At 42.0% G+C, this 22,582-nt stretch overlaps 1 protein-coding gene across 1 annotated transcript in view; it reads left to right on the forward strand.

Annotated features, from left to right (window-relative positions):
* Mccc1 (methylcrotonyl-CoA carboxylase subunit 1) overlaps window positions 1-22,582 on the forward strand; it is a 45,633-nt gene that overhangs the window by 16,104 nt on the left and 6,947 nt on the right. Inside the window, exons 10-15 of the mRNA XM_006971102.4 lie at window positions 9,809-9,936; window positions 13,099-13,282; window positions 13,925-14,034; window positions 15,347-15,563; window positions 17,163-17,249; window positions 20,939-20,988. Coding sequence (XP_006971164.1) covers window positions 9,809-9,936; window positions 13,099-13,282; window positions 13,925-14,034; window positions 15,347-15,563; window positions 17,163-17,249; window positions 20,939-20,988 — 776 coding nt within the window. The remainder of the gene's footprint in view (window positions 1-9,808; window positions 9,937-13,098; window positions 13,283-13,924; window positions 14,035-15,346; window positions 15,564-17,162; window positions 17,250-20,938; window positions 20,989-22,582) is intronic.

Below are 22,582 nucleotides of genomic sequence, written 5' to 3' on the forward strand. Positions count from 1 at the left end.
ATAAGCTTGGTTGCTTCCAACTTTTAGCAATTACAGATAGAGTTACTATAAACATCCATACACAGAATTTTCTGTGGACATAAATTTTCATTTCGTTTGTGTAAACAGAAAAGATTGTAATTGTTAGATCATGTGGCACACATGTTTATTTTGAAAGAATAACTCTCTTCCAAAATGTAGTACTATTTTTACATTCCCATTAATAGTTTACAGTTCCTGCTCCCAATCTCCTGCAGCATTTGCATGGTCAGTCTTTGTCATGATGACACAAACTACAGTCACCTGGAAAAATGGAGCCTCAGTGGAGGAATTGCCTCCATCAGATTGTCCTAAGGGCGTGTCTGTGGGACATTTTCTTGATTAAGGATTGATGTAGGCGGGCCCACGCACTGTGGGTGGTATCATCCTAGAGGAGGCCATCTTGGATTGTGTGAAAAGCAAGTGAGCAAGCCATGAGTGAGTGAGATGGTGAGCACCACTGCTTGAACTCCTGCCTTGGCTTTCCTCAGTGATGGACTGTAAGATGAATTACACCCTTTCCCCAAGTTGCATCTGAGCAAACTAGGATATCAGTGCTTTAGATTGTTGACCATTTGTTATCCCATTGCTTTATTTGTTCATTCATTCATTCATTCATTCATTCACTCACTCATTCATTCATCTTGCATTCTGGGGATAAACTACAGAGCCTTGAGCATGCTAGGCAGGGGTATACAGATGAACTACATCTCAGCCCTCATTGTTTTAATTTTTACTCCCTACTGAGTTATTTATGAAGCATCTCATCCTTCTTTGCCATCTATATATCTTTGATAAAGGGTCTGAGTCTTTCATCTATTTTTTAGTCTTTTTTATATTTGGTTTATAAATACTCACTTTTTCAGGATGTCTATGGAGAGGGGATGTTTTCCATTTTGATGAAATCTTACCTGTCAGCTCTTCCATGGGCCGTGCCTTTGGTGTGTGTGTGTGTAAATGTCATTGTTATACCCAGTTTATCTAGAGAGTCTTGTATGTCACTTTCTAGTTTACATTTAGACATGTTGTCTGTTTTGAATTAATACTTGTGAAAAATATAAAATCTATGTCTAGATTCCTTATTTTTCTTCTGAATGTTTTTGTTTAAGTACCATTATCCCAGCAAGTTATTTTGTGAATATCTGTAAACCAATTCCAAAGTTTATATTAAGAGACAAAGGACCCCAAATAGCCAGCTCAACAATATAGAGAGACTCTGTGCCATTGTATTGCCTGTGCCCCTTTGCCATAGGTTAGTATATTTACGTGACTCTACGTCTAGGCTTGCTTTTCTTGTCCACTCATCTGCTCATTTAGCAATACCATACACTCTTGGTTTAGCTGTAGCCTTTATAGTAAGTCTTAAAGCTGAGTGCTGTTACTCCTCCAGCTTTGCTATTCTCCTGAATCATTAACGCAACAATTGATTCAGATTTTTCATATTTTTTAAGATTTATTTTTATTTATATGAATAGTTTGCCTGCATGTATGTGTGCACAGTATGTGTGTGTGTGGTGCTTGCAGAGGCCAGAAGAGCCTGTTAATTCTCTGGAACTGGGGTTACAGATGACTGTGATCTGCCATATGGGTGCTGGGGCTCCAACCCAGATCCCATGCAAGAGCAGCCAGTGCTGTTGACCACTGGGCCATCTCTTGTCCCCTGATGGGTGTGTGTGTGTGTGTGTGTGTGTGTGTGTGTGTGTGTGTGTGTGTGTGTGTGTGTGTGTATGTATGTGTGTATGGGGAGGAGAGATTGAGATTGTTAGATGTCAGTTTCTTGTGTATTTGCAAATTGTGCCTTTTGAGGAATTGGTCTGTTTTTATCTATATCATTGAGTTCATGAGCCAAGAGTTGTTGATAATACTCCCTTAGATCTGGCAATGCAGGTCAATGGGAAAGCACATGCCTCCCACATGGAAGGTTCTGGGCTCAATAGGCAGCAGCAAACAGAGAAAAGGCAACATTATCCCTTTGATGTCCTTGAGACCTGTGCTGATGTTCTTCCATTTCTGACATTGGCCATTTATGTTTATTTCTCTCAGCCTAGCTAAATGGTGTTGATTTTATTGTTCTTTTCAAGGAACTGTTTTTGTTTTTTATTTTTATTTTTCTGTATTGATTTTATTTCATTGATTTCTAGATATATATTATTTATTTATTTTGTCAAGGTTTTGCTATGTAGCCTTGGCTTACCTGGAATACACAGACCTCCAACTGCCTCGCAAGTGCTGGAATTAAGTGTATGTGTTAACATGCCCAGCCTGCTATAATTTTTAAAGAACTTTTATTACATTTATTCTCTGTGTATGTGTGTGCACTTTTTTTTTGGTATTTTTTTAATTAGCCAGTCTAATTGGGGTGAACTGGAAACCCAACATGTTTTGATTCCCGTTTTACAGCCTCACTCTTTTCTTTAACCACTCATTTGATTGGCTGCTGTGAATAGTGCTACCATGAGCATAGATCAGTAGGTAGTTGTATCTGTGTGCTCACAAGCACAAGGTGTGCCACAGCACACAAGAGGAGATCAGGAGATGACTCTTGGGAGTCAGTTCTCTTCCATGTGATGTCCAGGGATTGAACTAGGATTGTCAGGCTTGGCAGCAAGCCTGCTGGGCCATCTCTCTAGCCCTCTGTTGAGATTTGTATTGTTTGACTTCTGTTACTGGATTATTAGATTTAATTTGATACTCTTTCTTCCTTTCTTACACATTTGCAGCTATAAATCCATAGACACTGTCTCACTGTCTCTGCTACATCCATTCGTTTTAATTGTATTTTCATAAAATACCAAAGTTTTCTTTAGTATTCAGGTATATTTCTGATACTGGTTTCTAGTTGATTGCCACTGTCTTTTGAGAGCAGATACCATATGATGTCTGTTTTTATTATTGCAATTATTGTGTATTATTCAAATCAGTGAATTTTCACTGTGACATTCCCACATATGATGCTTTGATCACGTTCACCCTTCCCTTCTACCATCCCTCTTCCCCTCTTTAAGTTCCTTCTTCATCCCAAGAGTCTTACTTTCAGGCCATATGAGAATACTATTTACTGGCTTGTTCCACTTGGCTTGCTCAGTCTCAATTCTTGTATAATCCAAGATCGCTTGCCCAGAGGGTGGCACTGCCTACGGTGGGCTGGGCCCTCCCACATCAATCAAGAAAAACACCAAAGACATGCCCACAGGCCGTTCTGATGGAGACAGCTCCTCAGCTCAAGTTGCCTCTTCCTGGTGAGTCTAGTTTTTGTCAAGTTGACAAAAATTAACTGGCACTAGGTGAAAGTGACATATTAGGGTCTGCCTCCCCCTCAGTTTTCTGTCATGTTTATTTTTAAATGGAATGTTTTGATGTCTGATGCATATGTACCAAATATTTACAGTTTTATGTTTTCATGGTGAATGGTTTCTCTTACTGATATGTCTACCGTTATCCTTTCTTAGCAGTTGTGGTGTGAAGCCTGTTTGTACAATATGAGTATAGTTGCTCCTGTGTGCTTTCTGATTCTGTTTCTTCTTACTTTCATTTTCTACCCTTTCACTTTTAGTCTGTATGTGCTTTTGTTGATGCTGTGAGTTTCTTGTAGGCAGCTAACTGGTGGTTCTTGTTAATTCAAACACTCAATCTTCATTGGTAAATTAAGATCCTTCATGTTCAGGGTTGTTACTAATGGCATGTACCAGTTCTTGTCATTATGATGCTTTCCTCTAATTGTTTTCAGTAGCCTATGTTCATGTCTTTCTCTTTGTTGCATTACGGGCTCTAGTTTAATGAATTAACAGTGTTTGAATCTTACCTGATTTGCTTGATTATTCCTCTCACTGAATTTTCTTCTTTCTCCTGTTCTCATGCTTATTAATATTGCTTCCAGCTGTGGATAGAGGATTCATTTAAGAATTTTCTATAAAGCTGGTGTGGTAGTGCACACCTTTAATCCCAGCACTCTGGAGGCAGAGGCAGGCAGATCTCTGTGAGTTTGAGGCCAACTAGCCTACAGAGCAAGTTCCAGCACAGCCAGAGCTATGTAGAGAGATCTTGTCTCAAATAAATAGGTAAATTAATAAATAGATAAATAAATAAGAGAATTTTCTACAACACTGAATTGTTGGCCATGAGTTTCTTTAGTTTTTGCCTGTATTGACAGCCTTTATTTCTCCTTTGATTATGAAGGATAGTTCTTTTAGACAGGGCTCTCCATTGGCTGTTATTTTTCTCTCAGGGTTTAAAATACAGCATTCCATACCCTCCTTGCCTTCAGAGTTTCTGCAGAAAACTCTGTTATCCTGGCAGGTTTCTCTTTGTAAGTGATGTGGTACTTCTCTGTCTTGCTGTTTTTGAGGTTCTTTATGCTTTTGGCAGTTTAATGGACACATAGAGCGGTTCCTTTCTGGTTGTGTCTAATAGAGTTCTAAATGCCTCCTGTACTTGGATGTCTGTGTTTCCCAAGACATGAGAAATTCTGTTGTTACTTCGCTGAGTGGGTTTCCTGTGGCATTAGACCCACCGTGGTTCCTTGGTTGTCCTGTCACCCTCTCTCTGGTGTCTCGGTGGCCCTGCATGTTCTGTGCATTCTTGCTGGTTTTCTTTATTACAATCTGTTCTAATCTTCAAGCCCTAGTGTCCTTTCCTTCACTTGATCTCGTCTGTTGATTCTTTCAACTGGGTTTTTGCTTATTTGTATTTGTTTTTGAGGCAGAGTCTCCCAGTATAGCGCAAGCTTAATGTGGTGGTGATCCTCCATGCTCAGCCTCTGTGCTCAGCTTTGGTGCTGCTGGAATTGCAGGTGAGCGCCACCAAGCCTGGCTCCACAGAGCTTTAGTGTGTGTGTGTGTGTGTGTGTGTGTGTGTTCCTCCAGATGTGCCAGCCACATGTGGTCTGGAGTGTATGGAAGCTACTAAACTTAGATCATTCCTTGGTGTGCTGCTATGGGGGTGAAGAAATAGGGCCCCAAACATTCCTTACTTATGCTCACTGTGTGTGGCTCAGTCATCAATTGGGGGCTTGGTGTATGATCAGTCCCTCTGCCAAGTATGAAGGTTAACATTGATTGTCAACTTGACAGGGTCCAGAATCACCAGCGAGACTAGAGGGATGTGCCTATGAAGGATTATCTAGATTAAGTAATGGAAGTGGGAGGACTCATGTCAGTGCACCAGCATTCAGTACTCTCTTCTTCTTGCCTCTGGACAAAATATGACAGTCTTGCCTTACTGCCATGACAGACCATCCCCCATGAACTCTGAGCCCAAATAAACCCTTAGATTGCTTTGATGAGGGATTTTTTTTTTTTTCACAGCAACAAGGAAAGTAAAGAACACATCAAGGTTGAGGAAGAACTATGTCATGGTTAGATTGAGGCACAGGTTCTTAAAGCTGGGCTGGGTATACTCTGGACCACAGTATCCCTCCATCATGCTTAAGGCATCAGGCTCTAGCTCTATCACCATCGAGAAAGAAGAAAACAGTGACATCGTATTACATCCAGATACAGAAACACTGCAACAACTCTTTAAAAGTGTTTACTAGCACAATACAAGTAACAAAAGAGGAATAACAAAAGAATAATAAAACAAAAACATTTGAAAGGAAATGAAAAATGGAGGAAAAAAGTTTGTTTTTGAGACAAGACTCACTATGTAGCTCTAGCTGGCCCGGAACTTACTGTGTTGTGGTTGTTTGAAAGAAAATGACACCCAAAGGGAGTGGTACTATTAGGAGGTGTGGCCTTGTTGGAGTAGATGTGGCCTTTTTGGAGGCAGTGTGTCACTGTGAAGGTGGGGCTTTGAGGTCTCCTGTATCCACTGAGACAGCCCACTTCCTATTGCCTGTGAGTCAGTCAAGATGTAAGAACCCTCAGCTACCTCTCCAGCACCATGTCTGCCTGCATGGTGCCTCGCTTCCCACCATGACAATAATGGACTGAACCTCTGAACTATAAGCCAGCCACCACAATTAAATGTTTTCCTTTATAAGAGTTGCCATGGTCATGGTGTCTCTTCACAGCAATAGAAACCCTAAAACAGAAGTAGACCAGGCTAACCCCCAACCCCCGAAATCTGCCTGCCTCTGCTTCCCAGGTGCTGGCATTAAAGGTGTACAAAGCTGGAAAGTAAAATTTTAGAAGTGATAAATGAAAAAAGAGAGAAAAAGAAGACCAAATTAAATATAAACACCACAGAAATATGTTATCCTTGGCCTAATCCTTCGTTAGCATTCCAGAGAGAAGGAAAGATGATTATAAAAGGAAAATAAGGAGAAATGATCCAATTATAACATTTTAGAGGCAAAAATTACATGTTAAAAGGAAAAAGCATGAGCAGAATTGAGGTCCGTCCAGGCTCCAGTCTGCCTGTGGCTTTGGGTTACTGTCTGTATCAAAAAGCTTTGAGTTTTTACCACCAGGAGAATGCCGTCTTCTCTCAAAGGTTTCCTCTCCCACACTGATGGTCTTGGCATTTCCAGGAAAAGCAGGGATGGAGGCGTCATGAGCTGGTGTTCCAGCTGAGGCCAGGGCTATGACAGTAACTGATAGAAAATCCAGGATACAGAAAATCCAGAATACAGCGTAGCTACCTCCAGAGACTGGGTTTCACCAGCAATCGGGTGGGTTGCTTAATAATGATACAGAAAGAGAATATTTTAAATGTGTTCATATATTACACAGAAGCATGTATTTGTTTATATTTAATATAATCTATATATCAAGCTTAACAGCGATGTCGTAGTTTCGTTTCCTGATACTGTGATAAAATACCTAACAAAAGTTACTTAAGAAAGAGGGTTTGTTCTGGCTCACACTTCAAGATTCCTGTTCACCGTGGCCTGGAAGTCGCAGGGGTAGGAGTTTGAAGCATCTTGAATGTACAAACAGGAAGCAGACAGTGATGGATGATGCCTGTGCCGCCAGTCAGTTCTCGTTCTTTGCTTACACAGTCTAGGACACCAGGCATGGAATGGCGCCACACACAGTGGGCAAGCCTCCCCACCTCAGTTAATTATAGTCCAGGTAATCCCCAACAGGCATGCCCAGAGGCCCTGTCTCCCAGGTGACCCTAGATTCTTTAAGGTAAGCACTGAGTGAGTGAGAGAGAACAAGAGAGCTCACTGTCTCTCAAAATCTAATAAGACTTCCCATTTCCTTTCCTCCAAGGTGGCTAGTTGAGAAATCAGAAGTAGATGTTTTCAGCCTTTGTTGAGCAAGTCTTTTCGTGCCCTCTGACGAGAGCACAGGCCCTTTGTTACTCTTCCTTTTCTTGAGTTTTGCTCACCTATCAATCAAAGGGGATGGTTTGTGAGGAGATCCAGTTATTAACCCCTCTGGGTGGCCCCACTGCTTTCCCTTTCTCTGTTCATCTTAAGGCAGAGCTGACCTCTCTGGCACCTTCGTTGATGGTTTGAATGACAATGTCTCCCACAGGCTCAGATGTTTGATTACTGGATGCCCGGTTGGTGGAACTGTTTGGCTAGGTTTAGAAAATGTGGCCTTGCTGGAGGAAGTATATCACTAAGGGCAGGCTTTCAAGTTTCAAAGCCTTGGGCCATTCCAAGTGCACTCTGTTTCACACTTGTGGTTCCAGATGTGCGCCTTCGGCTTCCTGCTCCAGCCGCCATACTTGCCACCTGTCACCCTCTGGGACCGTAAGCCCAGATAAGCCCTTTCTTCTGTTCAGGGAACCTTGTTCACAGTGTTTCATCACAGCAACAGAAAACTAATGAGAACAGGTGGAGTCAGGGAGAGTATGCTATGGTGGAATTGGGTCAGTCCCCCATACTTGATGGAGAGTGAGGGCTGTGCTGGATTTCACTGGAGCTCTAACCCCTCTCTGATATTCCAAAACGTAGCTCCCAGTGTTTCTCATGCAGCCATGTGCCCCCCTCCCCAACCTTTGTTCCTCTTAGCAGTCTCCCTCAGAGTCTCTCTCCTGTTCTTAAACTAGCTCTGAAGGCTGATGCCCAGGGTGTGTGCATAACCTTTGTGTGGGTTCCTGGATTCAGAAAACCGTTAGGACTCTCCATGCAGTAAGCTCAGACAAGATACTCTCAAGTGATACTGCACTGCGGAATCCTCCTGTCTTGTGCTATTCAAGATTCTAGGTCTCGTGTGTAAGCCGCCTTTCCTCCCAGTGCCGAGGCCTGTGCTAACCGAGCTTTCTTCGTCTGTCCTTCGTTTTTGACCTGTACCCTACCCCCAGATGCACTGTGGCGTGTTTGCCTGAAGCATTTTTTCTCATCCTTTGCTCTCGAAAGCTTCTGGGTTTTGTCAGGTTATCTGTTGGGTTCAGTGATACTTGTCATACAAGCCTGTCCATCCGAGCTCAGTCCCCAGAACCCACAGTGGAAGGGGAGAACCAACTCCCAGAAGTGGTCCTCTGACCTCCACGTGTGTGCCATGGAGTGCATGTGCTTCTACTTATAGACGCACACAAGGACAGACACACACCATAAATAAATAAAGCAAGTGTTAGCATTTCATGTCATAAGTGCAGGTACTTTATGATAATAGTTAGGTATCTCTACTGTCTTCTTGTCCCTTCTGGTATTGCTGTCATTCTCCTTTTTTCTGCATAAGCACATATATGGAGACATACATAGTCACATTCACTCTTTCTGTTATTTAAACTGTTCATTAAATCACCTAGCCAGCAATTAAAGCAAATGAACTAGGAATTCATTCTACTTTCACCTATTTATTTTCCAACGGGCCTCCTCTATATAGACACACATTTTCTAGAAGGCTGGTAATTAAACTATTGTGTAAAATTAAACCTAATAAAACTGAAGGATGTTTGCCTACCATGCACTTGGGTCTGGGACCCATCCCCAGCACTACTAAGAAAAAGCTTGGAGGAGCATTGCAGATCTTAATAGACTACCAATAGACGTGGATTGGCGTACAGCTTAGATACTGGACAGCTAAAAAATCTTTTCAGTGTGTTCCTAACAAGGACTTTTCTTTTTTTTTCTTTTGGTTTTTCGAGACAGGGTTTCTCTGTGTAGCTTTGCGCCTTTCCTGGAGCTCACTTGGTAGCCCAGGCTGGCCTCGAACTCACAGAGATCCGCCTGGCTCTGCCTCCCGAGTGCTGGGACTAAAGGCGTGCGCCACCACCGCCCGGCAACAAGGACTTTTCTTATTGGGAGCGGGGAACAATACTGAAGATTAAACTTAGGGCCCAGTGCATCTGAGATAAAAGATCTACCATGTAGCTACAGCCCCAGTCCTCACAAGGACTTTAAGAGGGAACCACAGGGATCAAGGGGGAAGTGTTAGGCTTTGTCCAGAGTTCAGGTAAATTGGGGCGTCATGGTATGAGGCTTCTGGGGTTGGGATGCTGGGACAGTAACTCACAGTTCAAATGTGTTCTCATTACCTCAGCAGATAAGACTGGTGTACAATTTGGGCTCAGCATTTGCTCAGAATTCCAAAGATATTTTCAATTGCTACATTTCATACAGTTCTCTATCTTAAACTGAGACTCATTTGTTGCTGCAAAATATGGTGTTTTCTTCATGAAATACAAATCATATACCACAAATGAAGTCTGCAGCAGTAAAACTCAATGTGTTGCATCGTAAAAAAATCTTTTTTAATGAAATTTTTAAATGATATTTTTATTTTCCTATGTGCATGGGTATTTTACCTGTGTGTGTGCCTGTGCTATCAATCCTGTGGAGGAGGTCTAGTGCTCTTCACTACTGAGCTGTCTTCCAGCTCTCGTGATAGGACATCTTGATTTGCTGCTGATTATATACCACTGAGGTATGACAACTGTATTTACCTCTTAGGAACTGTGGAATTCATCATGGACTCAGAGCACAATTTCTATTTCATGGAGATGAACACAAGGCTGCAGGTAGAACATCCCGTCACTGAAATGATCACCGGAACTGACTTGGTGGAGTGGCAGTTCAGGGTAAGAATGGTTTTCCTAGAACAATCAGTCGTGGGCTCTGGATGTAGCTTAGTGGTAGAGTGCTTGCTTAGCATGGGTGATGCCTGGGTTCAGTCCCTGGCACTACCAGAAATAAGATCAGTCTTGAGAATACATCATGCTGTGAACAACTTTGGGTATGACTCATTTTTTTGTGGTTAGGATGAGGACAGGAAAATGTAAGATTTAAAAAAAAAAAAAAAAAAAAAAAAACTGGCTAGGCAGTGGTGGCACATGCCTTTAATCCCAGGAGGCAGAGGTAGACAGATCTCTGAATTCAAGGCCAGCCTGGTCTACAGAGCGAGTTCCAGGACAGCCAGGACTACACAGAGAAACCCTGTCTTGAAAAACAAACAAACAAACAAACAAACTGCATCTGATGCTGCAATGTTTTTGGCACTTTAGGAACACAGATTCCAAATTTATCAATTACCTTCATCCCCTGCTTAGGCCCTGGGCTATAGGCAGGTGAGCTGTATCACTGTATCTGGTCCTGATCACAGGCCAAGCCTTGTAACCTACCAAGGCAGCAACATTGTGGACCATGTTAGATTTTAGAGGCAAGCCATGCTAGCCAGGATGAAATGACCTAAGGAGTTGGCAGTGAAGAGCGAGGGGCATGGTCTTCTAGCAGTAGAGTGATCCATGTACAGTACATCTGCAGACTGCTGTCAGCCCATGAGTAGGCGCTCAATTGTAGTAGCCATTCACAGCCAGTGTTCAGAAGGTATTGTAGTGTTTGACACTGTTGATGTATCTAACACACATACACACTCACACACTCACACGATCTGTAACTGTTCTAATAATATGAAAGTAGTAGTGTGAATATTCTTGATTTCCAGAGGATTCTTGGTTCATTTCATGTACTGAGTCTAAGGTATTTTTTTCATACTTTGATGATTAACTCATGACATTTGGGTAGCTTTGTCTTCTCAAAACTTCTGTGGACAATATTATCCTGTTTCTTTGGTGAATGGTTAGTGGTTTGGATTGAGCCAAAGGATCCTTCAGGGTCTATCTGTGGCATTGGAAATCCAGGCACAATGAGCTACTAAATATTAATAGTGTTGGAGAAAACTAGCAAGTGTGTTTGTTTCTAGAATCAAGAAGAGGGATTTTTTTCCCTGATGCAGTAACCATGTGATCCTATGGGCTGCTTGCACCCGAAGACACTTCTGAATGTGGCCCAACAAAAAAATTGTAGTTACTTAAAACATTATGAGGGGTTGTTGGTGCTGCTGTTGTTTTAATTATAACTTCATTGCAAAGTTCTCAGGCATGAACTTAGTAGATGACACCATCATGTTGCATTGTCAAAACGTTGGACACCTAAAAGGATTTTAAAATCATAGAGGAACTTTGTCCCTAAGCATTTAGGAATGAGAAGGAAAACCAGGGATGTTTTTTCTGGATCTTAGGAAATTGCAGGAGTTTCAGAAAAGGAATCGAGCTTTCATCATCCAGAGCACATTCCAGAAATGAAGGAACTGGGGCCTGACATGGGGCATGAGGTGCTCCATAAGGACATAGGGAAAGCAGGGGACCTTGACAGTTGATGAGTCGAGAAGTGAGGCTTCAGGCCTGCCTCTAGAGTCAGAGACTTCTTAAAAAGAGGGCTCAGTGATTCAACAGCTGAGTTCAGGTTACAGCACAGATGGCCGCCAGCAGGACTCGGGGGATGCTGGGAAATCTGCAGCTACTTCGTGTCTCTCTGAGAATGAAAATAACACAGCATTCCCAACCTGAAGGTGTGGTTAGGACCAGTCTCTCCTGGACTCTGATGGGAAGCCAGTGTCAGAAAAAAAAGAAAAAGAAAGAAAGAAAAAAGAAAAAAGAAAGCCAGTAAAAATAAGCCAGTTTGAAAATGGTCTGTATAACAAGAAATAAGGTTATATCCTAGAAGATGCAATGCATGGCCAACACTTTTTTCTTTGGCATGTGAAGACAATTAGAACTCCCTAGCTTATCAAGAAGAGTTTCATTTTGAAACATAGAAGGAAAGGACACCAGCAAGGACTTCTGTGGTTCTTACTGTAGCCAGACTCTGAATACAAACGCTTGAAAAATTCCCTGGGCAGGGTGAGTGTGGGGCCAATGGAGCCCAGGCAGTGTGGGTATGGAGACTGTGGCCTGAAACACCACCAACACACTTGATTTAGTTAAATCTACTTTGGTTTTGTATTGTGTGTGGTTCCTGACCTTTCTGTTCTGAGGAATGTTCTCATCTCTGTTGTGGGGTTACCTTTTCAGTTCAGAATCATATTGTTACTCTTTTCTCCTGTGTCTTCCATGAGTTGTTATTATTATTATTATTATTTTAATCTTGGGGGGAAATTGAAGAGAGGATGTGTCCACATATCCTCTATTACATAAGTTTTCAACCTGTGGGTCATGACCCCTTTGGCAAACCTCTGTCCCCAAAAATATTTACATTCCATTATAACATTACATTATAACAGTAGCAAAACTATAGTTATGAAATAGCAACTAAAATAATTGCTCCACAATATGAGGAACTTCATTAAAGGGTCACAGGGTTATGAAGGTTGAGAACCACTGCTCTATTAGCTTTTTCCAAGTAATACTAATTGAAGGGTAAAAATATATTAAATTGTATATAAGAGCCAAGATGATAAGTATTATAGTAACAGTGGATGATCATAGTTCTCCATCTTGTGATCTGAGTTACACAAACATCTTGTTCTTTCTGCCTTACTCGTCACTCACTTGCTGGTGAAAATAGTGTAGATAGGCTGTTCACACTTTCTTTGTGGGTGTGAATGTAATTCCAGACACCGAGTGAAATATAAAGATGATTGGGGAACTGAGTATTATATTGTAAATGTAAACAGTGTCTTACCAGTAAGAAAGTTAGGTTGTCATGGTATTAAACACTGATTTTTATACTTAGAAATTAGCCTTCAATTAGGCGTTCTCTACTTTAAAACTCTGGAACCCATGGTAATTAACAGATTATCCCTACATTGACTCTGTTTAAGGGGATGGACAGCACAGATTTCATTTGACTGCTTTATAGAATCCAGACATCCATTTTCACAGGGTATAAGCAAGACCACTGACCTGTGAGTCTGTTAGTAACTCTAACGTGCATTTTCACAAGAGGCTCTATTTTGTTACCAGATTGCAGCAGGAGAGAGGATTCCCTTGAGCCAGGAAGAAATTCCTCTGCAGGGCCACGCCTTTGAGGCTAGAATATATGCAGAAGACCCTGACAATAGCTTTATGCCAGGGGCTGGACCACTGGTTCACCTCTCTACCCCTCAGGCAGACATGTCTACGAGGATTGAAACTGGAGTAAGGCAAGGTAACACTAAGTGAGATCAAAGCTATCGCTGTAACTAAATTCGCAGTAAGTTACTTTTCTCTAAGATGAGGCCATACTGTGTTGGCCAGACTTAAACTCCTGGGCTAAAGTGAGTCCTGCCTTCGCCTGCTAATGCTCACACCACCATACCCAGATTTAACTGCATTATCATCTCGTGTGTGTGTGGGGGGGGGATGTTTTACATTTTATTTATTTAATTACTTTGTGGGGTTTGGTGGGTTGCTGTATGTATGCCATGTGTGCATGTGGAGGCCCTGGGACAACATACGGGAATGGTTTCTTACCTATGGGCACAGGGGATTGAAGGCTTGGAAGCTAGGAGTGGAAATAAGTTTAATGTGAGCGGGTAGGGCTTCGCCTTGACCTCCACAGAGAGAAAGGACAAAAAGATAGGCTGAGGAAAGCCGGCCCATGGGTCACTTAAGCACATGATAAAGCCTTGTTAGATTTTGGACAAGTTTTTAAATCCTCCTGAGCCTTGGTTTCCTGGAAATCAGATTGTGCTGAGGGCACCTGCCATGCAGGAGTTGGTGAGGATGAGCGTGAAGTGATGGGAGGAATGTGTTGTGCTGCCCTGCCTCATTCCTGAGTGGTGACATGGACAGTGTTTCTCAATTCCAGGAGATGAAGTCTCCGTGCATTATGACCCCATGATCGCAAAGCTTGTCGTCTGGGCCGCAGATCGCCCGTCAGCCCTGTCGAAACTGAGGTACAGCCTTCATCAGTACAACGTGAGTGAGCCGAGGCCTGTGCCGATGCCCTTCCTCGGCAGAGTGACCCTTTGTCTTCCCCAGAGGCTCCTGTTCTCACCTCACTCCTGCATTCCAATGTCAGACACAAAACAGGTCTTCACAGGGCAAGTCCCCAAGGGCGAGTGTAGGCTTTGAGCACATCTTTGTTTCAGTTAGGAGGAAAAGGATAATAGACATAGAGCTATTAGTGTCAGTGCTACATTCTAGTGAAATCCTAGGCATCCGTAAATAAGGCCAACTATAGAAGTGAGTGTAGTCAGTTTTCTTTAAAACAATCAATACTTACTTTCATCCATTTGACAGTTTGTTTTTCTGTATCACATTAATTTTCCTGGTGCAAAAGTCCCAACCCCATTAATTTCACTTCATAGAAGGATTTATGACACATGATTTTAAAATTATTGGGTGTTATTAATCTGCATCAATTTTCGTGGCTCTCACACTATGACTATACTTGCTCTCCCCTGAGTGCCCCCGTGTGGAGAAGTCTGTTGCCTCCCCTTTGGCGTGTCTTTACCTTATACTGTCTGCTGACTGTCCTCGGTCCTGCTCACTCCTCAGACTCCATTTCCAGATGTTCCGTTTAGAGCAGGACACTTGGATGTCCTCTGCCCCCTTGGCCAGCCTTGGTCCCTGTAGCAGCCTTTGGGAGGCAGGGGCTGCAACTGTTTTCTCTCACTGTCCCCAGAGCGTGTGTCAGATCCTGGCACCTAAAACTGCTCAGTAAATGAAATCAGGAATGGATGATTGAGTGAATGAACACATGAACCCACAGTCACCTTTACCTTGAATCCTCTTATCATTGCTTTTTGAGAGGAGGTGATTAGGGTTGATGATATTCCTTTTTTAAAATTTTTATATCCATGTATGAACTTTGGATTTTAGTGTTGGAAGGAAGTTTCTTTCAAGCTGTTTATTCTTGTTTCCTCTCCAATATCACATTGCATTTGCATTTGCAGTCATCCTATTTTGTGGAATGTTCTAAATAACAATCTTTGATCTCTTGAAAATAAATTCCATGTCTGTTTTTGACATTCATCATTTCCCTAACCTAAGCCAATTAAATGTTTAACCTGAGCCAATTAAACACCCCTGCTGTCCCACGTCCCACATCCTGTTTCTCTTGTTAAGCTGGATTTTGAAGTGTAAGTCCAGATATGCAGTGATAAATCGGGTGACAGTTGAGTGTGACCCTTCTCCACGTGACACCTCAGTGGGTCCTAGAGCAGATGCTTTTCTGGATATATTGTTTTCCACACTCAGCAGGACCCAAGTTTGCTTCTCTTCCTAGATTGTCGGCTTGCGCACCAATGTGGACTTCCTGCTCCGGCTGTCTGGCCACCCAGAGTTCGAAGCTGGAAATGTGCACACTGACTTCATCCCTCAGCACCACAAGACACTCCTGCCCACCCACAGCGTCATAGCCAAAGAGGCTGTATGCCAGGCAGCTTTGGGGCTCATCCTCCAAGAGAAAGAGATGACCAGCGCTTTCAGACTTCACACACAAGGTACAGAGCACACTTTTCTTCCCTTGCTATAGTCTCTGAATCAGCAAGAAACATGCTTCTCTTTCTGTGTGTCTTTCTTGCCTTTTCTGCTTCCACTGACTGATCCTATTATATGCAGATATTTTTCAGTGTGGAAAAGAACTCTGGAATAGAACTCTTCATGTATCACAAGTGCATCATAAGCATAAGTACATACATCATAAGTGCACAAATAAGCACTACTGAACTCAGTAGATGTAGCTCGAACAATGCCCTAACATTGCAGAAATTGCTCTCTTTCTAACTGAACACTGGTTCTTTCTGTATCGTGTTCTGATCCCTGTTGACTCTGCATTCAGCACTCCGGGTGGTTTGCTCCATTGTACCCACTGTACCTACAGCAAAGCCCCTGGTCGCCCCGAGTCTGGAACACTGGAGATCCAGATTGCTCTGAGCTAGCTGTGTTTCATTGAGTTTCTTCTTCCTCTTTTTCCATCCCATAATTAAATTTCTGTCTGGATAGAGATTTCGGTCCTTCAGGGTGTCAGAGGATAGATATGCTGTGGAAGGATCTGTCCTGGTTGTCACATGCTTTCCTTCTCCAGCATGCTCTGATGGTTGCCCAATCTTTTCCTGGCAACTAGTTGCCTCATAGGATGGTGTATTATAGCTCCAGTCAGCTCTGCATTGAAAGGTCCCCCAACCCCTGCCCCCACCACCCCCAAGCTAATACAAAATCTGCATTCTCAAACTTTCCCCTAGTATTTACTCAGGATAATGTTGAACATTGGATTAAACATAATTTTAAGTCTATTTCTCTTTTATTATTAGAATTATTATATTAAATTTTTTGTTTTTAGCTTATTTTTATTTATGTGTATGAGTGTTTTGCCTGTATCTGAGTCCGTGCTCTGTATATATACAGTGCCTGTGAAGGCCAGAAGAGGGACCCTGGGACTGGACTCAGGGATGGTTGTAAACCTCCATCTGTGGGATCCCGCCTAGGCTGTTGGGAAGAGCAGCTGCTGCTGCTGACCACTAAAGCCGTCTCTTAGCCCTGGGATTGTTATATGTTCTTGCCTCCTGTCGGATTCTGTTGTTAGCATCTTTGATTTTGGATTTTTTTCAAATCATTGTATTGAAAGCTTAAAGAATGCAGCTATGTCTTTAGATTTGTTTGCTCTATTCTTACTTTGCTCCTTTACTTCTTAAATTTATAATTATCACACTTACAGGCTCCACACTAGATGGCTTCAGTTTAGTTACACCAGTCTCTGGGTTGTATCCAGCAGAGCATGCACACCTCAGCACATAGAGCTGAGCCAGTGACACAGAGACCCAGTGAGAGGAAAACAATGAATGTTAGAGACTGGGGCAGGGTGGGGACCGCTGTGCCACCAGAGGACAAGAGCTGACTTACAAATAATCAGATTCTTCCAGAGAAGCTGGGACTTGTCATATGAAAGTCTCTGAGACGTAAGTCAAGAGTATCTACCTTAAATTTCAAATAGTAAGAACTGAGCTGCCAATTGAGGACCTGTGGTTTAGATTTGCTTTTGTAGAGTATACTTGGGAGCTTGATACTTGTAATTTTGTTGTTGCATTTTAAATTTTTTCTAGATCAATTCTCTCCGTTTTCATTCAGCAGTGGGAGAAGACTGAATATCTCTTACACCAGAAACATGATTCTGAGAAGTGGTAAAAATGGTAAGTAATGTTTCATTACAAGAGAAATGTAGAAACATAGCACAAAAACACTTCTAGCCTGGTCATGCTCAGTCAGCTGTGAGATTTTAAATAGCCAGTGGAGTTGATTGGCAGGGTCATGGGGTTAATGGTGTACATTCTCTCCCTACTTCTGAGCTTTTAAGTATTCTAAAAATATGACGTAAGTCATACCAATAAACAACTGAAGTGAAATGTGACAAAGTAGTAATGAGGAGACCAGGGTCTGATCTGAGGCAAGGCCTTTCTCCTCAGCTCTTGGTACTTTTTATTGCTCTGCGGGCTTTCTGCTCTAAGAACATCGCTTTTAGATAAGAAAACAGTGTTCAAAACTGTCGGGGACAGAGGGTCACCCACTCACTGTTCATGCAGTGCCTTGAGATCCGTGTGGACTGGGTCACTGAAGAGCTGTTGTTTAGTCTATGTCTCATTGTATGAGTGTTTATCTTCACCACAACATAATGAGGGGGAACGAAGGGTGTCCCGGCTCACATGTGGATGGTGACGCTGAAGTCCAGAAGTAGGGTAACTTAGCAAGCCCAGGCAGGGCAGAGCATCATGGGTGCCCACTCCTTATGAAACTGACTCCATGCTTTTCCTAACAGTTTTTGGTTAGGTAGTTTGGTTTTTATTTTCTGTGTACTCGTTTGAGAAGGCTTAAAGACTAACTTACTTTAACTGAAGTTAGAAGACAGTGGCACCTAAGCCAGAAGAAGGTGGTTAATAAATCATGCCCAGGCAGGATACAGAGGATCTTAATCCTGTGATAGCCGGTCACCATCCCTTCTGCTAGAGGACAGTGTGCATGAGAAGCCAGAGTAGGTAAAGTATCCTGGATACGAGGATGTGAGGTATCCTTGAGCTCTGGCAGCTCTCATAAAAAGCAGGCGAGCTGGCTAGAGCGGCTCCCTCCAGCAGATCAGTCCCCCTCTTCTCTGAGGAGAGCAGGACCTTTTGACTCTAAATATCATAGACATCATTACAGTGTAGCAAATACTTCTTCACAAAGCGATTGCATTGTGACCATTATGTCACCCTCAGCCTAGGTGGACATTGCTAGAACTATACTGGGTGATCTCCAAGCCTTCGCAAAGAAAGTTTGTAAACACCTCTCCACTCCATAGCATAACTGGTGTTATCCCTGCATCTTGGGTTAGAGTGTTTACTCATATCATCCTAAAAAGCAGCCTCTAAAATCTGAGGATGTCTTGTTAGCAACTCCTGCATGCTGACTGCACACATCAGTGAGGAAAATTGCAGTGACCTTTGCAACCTAAATTAAACAGACAAATCACATATTCCACTGTAATTCAGATGAGCCAGCTGTGCTATTTGGCATGGGTCTTCATTAAACCACTGAGTAGTATTTTGAATTATGCTGAATTTTATTAGAATTAAAAATGTTTTAATTTAAAAATAAATAAGTATGTAATTGAAAAGCCAACATGATTGCTGTTCACTATATACTTTTACCACTATTCCACAAAGATAATCTGATTCTGAATATAACTCACTGGAAACGTTCTAAGGAGTCCTTGAAAACTGCTAATGAACAGTGGCCAGGAGAGTATCCCAGACAGGAAGCCCCAACATATCTGTGAATCTAAAGCAGAAGCAATTTTCAGTTTTCTTAAAGACAATGACCAAGTATTTCAATGCTATGTTTATGACCTGAATTTTTGTATATTATTTTGTTACTGTTGGCCATGTTTTTCAGAACCCAGTGTTGGCTCTCGATAATAATGATAATAGCTTACATTTATTGAATGTTTTCAGATACAGTATTAAACATTTTCCTGAGATTATCTCATTTGCATTTTGGAACAGGCCGATAAGATTCATGCTATTACTAGTGCCACCTTCGTTATCAACAACTAATCTTTCTTAGCCAAGGACCACTCAGGTATCAATCATTTTCCAAAGGTCATAGAAAAATAATTCAATCCAGGGTTCGACCCCACACCCTGAGGAATGTATACTTACATAACACTACACTCTGCTAAATTGCCACGCCTTGTTAAATGTATCACAAGCTGTTTAAGATTCTCTGGTGGGAAACAAGAGTAACTGGAGGAGGGGATAACTATTTCACTCTGTGGAATTATAATCAAACCTTTACTATATGCTTTCATGTCACTTAAACACTTAATATTTTGTAATGGAAAGAAAAATGATCGGTGTAATTGGAAGCATTTAAAAATTTAAAGCATGCTTATAATATGTAGGGTGGAGAATTTTCACCCACCCAGTGTAAAGCTTGTGAAAACAGTTAAACTGATAGATGTTGAGAAAAGTAAGTTAGTTTGTGTGTGTGTGTGTGTGTGTGTGTGTGTGTCTAGGATTCTGCCATTAGGAAGTGTATATGGTTGGAATGTGGGTGTTGTAGTACGTGAAGGTGCAGGCATGGGGTTATTGGACTTTATTTGTAAGCAGTTTCAACTTTGCAGTTTTTTTAAAGAGAAAATTTCTCATAAACTGGGATGAAGAGAGAATCATAACTGTTTTATAGGTAAAAGTCTATTAATGTTCAAAAGAGTGAATTCAAAGACCTACTACTGTGAACCTGGTGTAAATAAGTTTACACCACTGTGATGTGAGGAGATGGGGAAGTAGGAACCATGAGCAAAGAGGCATATGGGAGTATCAACTGGTCCATTTTCCAATTTGCTTAGAGCTGAGTCACACATAGAGGATAGGTATAAAACGAAGCTGAGAGTTTCGGACTCTACATATAATGAACATGCTTTAAGTTTTTTAGGAGAAAATGCCTCCGATTACACCAGATCAATTTTCTTTCCATTACAAAACATTAAGAGTGTTTAAGTGACATGAATGCAAGCAGAATTATAGTAAGGATTTGATAACGTCACAGAGTGAAATTGTTATTTCCCCCACTCCAGTTATTTTTGTTTCCCACCAGAGAATCTTAAACAGCTTGTGATACATTTAACAAGGCGTGGCAATTTAGCAGGATGTAGTGTTATGTAAGTATACATTCCTCAGGGTGTGGGGTCGAACCCTGGCTTGAATTATTTTTGTAATTAAAAATTCCTGGTAATTACAAATTCCCAGGACAGTAATTTGAATATGGAAATGAAAGGGTTGAGATGGGAAGCAGGGAGGGCCCAGAAGATGCCTTGAGAGCCAGTCAGCCTAGGTCAGGAAGGACATCAGGAAGGCAAGGAGGAGACTCATAGGACAGGTTTTAGAAGGAAAGAAATGTTATTAACGTGTACAGCTCTAGTCACAAAAATGTTATTGTTAACATTCCCATGCCTGCTTACTGGCCAGACAATGAAGGGACACAGACAGCGTGACTTAGCCAAGACCACAGAGGCAATCAGATGGGAGGTTTGGGTCTCAAGCCAGACCTTCTCTTTGCTAGTTGATTGCATTTTCTGCACTATCACTATAACCTTTTGTGTGCAGGTGAAAATATATAAAATACTAAAAGTGCATTTTCAAAAGAGAATGGTTTGCCAATCTACCTGTGCTGAGCCTGGTCAGGGGCTGCTAAGGAAAACATTGTCTCCCCTGGAGTTAAGATGGTGCCTTTTCTTGCAATACCGGAGTAACTTAAGAGTTGAGAGGGGGAAGTTCATCATCTCCATTGTTTACATAATGTTTTCTTCTTTTTTTTTTCTTCTTCAATTTTCCCTTATTCCATAAAGATATAGTCATAGCTGTGACGTATAACCATGATGGGTCATATGACATGCAGGTAAGCCTTGTTGGTTCTGGTCTGTAGCTCAGAGCCAAATCCTATCTTTCTCATACTGAGTAGGGTTGGTTTTCCTTCTCAGGTTTTCCTTAAGCCGTTGACCATTGTAACTGTAATGAGAATGCCATGTGCTTCTATTTCAGAGCAGTTTGAGGGACTCACCCCTGTATTGTTTCTAACCTGTTTATTCAGTTTGGCTATGATTTCTGTAAGCATAAAAACTTAGCAAAAAGAATAACCTTGAATTAAACAGCTAATAAGCCCCTCAGGTATGTGTGCACATTTCACCAAAATAGCGGCACTCAGATTTTTGAGATTAGGAACCCAATACACACTTAAAATTATTGAGAGGTCAGATGTGCAAAGAGCTATTAGAAAACTTAAGAAAATTAGGTGTACAGCTTACTGGCACAGATATATTCTTGTTGTATAACCATTGCCACCACCCATCAACAGATAAAACAAAAACTTTCCTATCTTTTCCTCTAGTTTTTGACAATTTCCATCATAAATACAATGTATTGTGAACACCTCTTCCATTGCCTTCTCTTATTCCCCACCTCCACCCCACCCGCCAACACTTCCTTCTTCCCACCTAGTCCCCCCCCAACTGTCATGTCTTTGTTTAAATCCACTGAGTTAGTTAGGGTTGCGTGTATAAGCACCGGTAGGGAGCTATTTGCTAGAGGCAACTCACAGCTGCTTACACCACTAAAGGAAATGATACCCCTTCCCAGCAACCATTAACTGCCAATCGCCCCTCTCCCCCCTCCTCCTCTTTCTCCCCTGGTAGACCTGGGGCCTCATAGGCCTTCCCCCATCCATGATGAAATGTTAAAGAGACCAGTCTTGTGCAGGCCTTGTGCAGGTATGGCTGTTGGAAAAATGCCACTAGGAACAGGTGCACAGGTAGTGCTTCAAAGTTGTTTAATTGTGTGTGTCCACAAGTAGATTGCTACATCATGCAGTGATTCTGTTTTTCATTTTTGAGGAAGTACCATGCTGTTTCCTGCAGCAGCTGCAGCATTTGCATTCCCCCCAGTAGCGCACAGGACTGTTTCTGCATCCCGGCCATAGTACTGTGGTGTCCCCCCCCCCCCCCCCAGTTTAATAACAACCATCCTAATAGGTGGCAGTGGTCAGGCACTGAAGCTCTAATTTGTAAATGACATAAGGATGGTGGCTGCTGCTTGTGTGTGTGTGTGTGTGTGTGTGTGTGTGTGTGTGTGTGTGTGTGTGTGTGTGTGTGTACTTGCTGGTCATTGGTATGTCTTCTTGGGAGAAATTTCTCTCTGCAACCTTTGCCTATCTGTATTTTAATCCAGTTATTTTGTTGTTGCTGTTGAGTTGTAGGAAAACTAGAAAAAAATATAAAATCTAGTATCACACAAGTACCCATTACATTAGCCATCATAAGTGTTATATTCTCACAGGTCCAGTGGCTTCTACAGAATTTTCCTCCATACTTATGGGGGGAAATGTTTTAAAAGATAGATAGCATCTTGGTCCTATTATGAAAACAGTTTAATTTTGCAGGTTCTCTAAATGGCTGTTGGAAAACTCAAGGAATCTAAGTCATTGTCACTCCAGGGTA

The sequence above is a fragment of the Peromyscus maniculatus genome, chromosome 6 (assembly GCF_049852395.1).
Source record: "Peromyscus maniculatus bairdii isolate BWxNUB_F1_BW_parent chromosome 6, HU_Pman_BW_mat_3.1, whole genome shotgun sequence".
Lineage (NCBI taxonomy): Eukaryota > Metazoa > Chordata > Mammalia > Rodentia > Cricetidae > Peromyscus > Peromyscus maniculatus.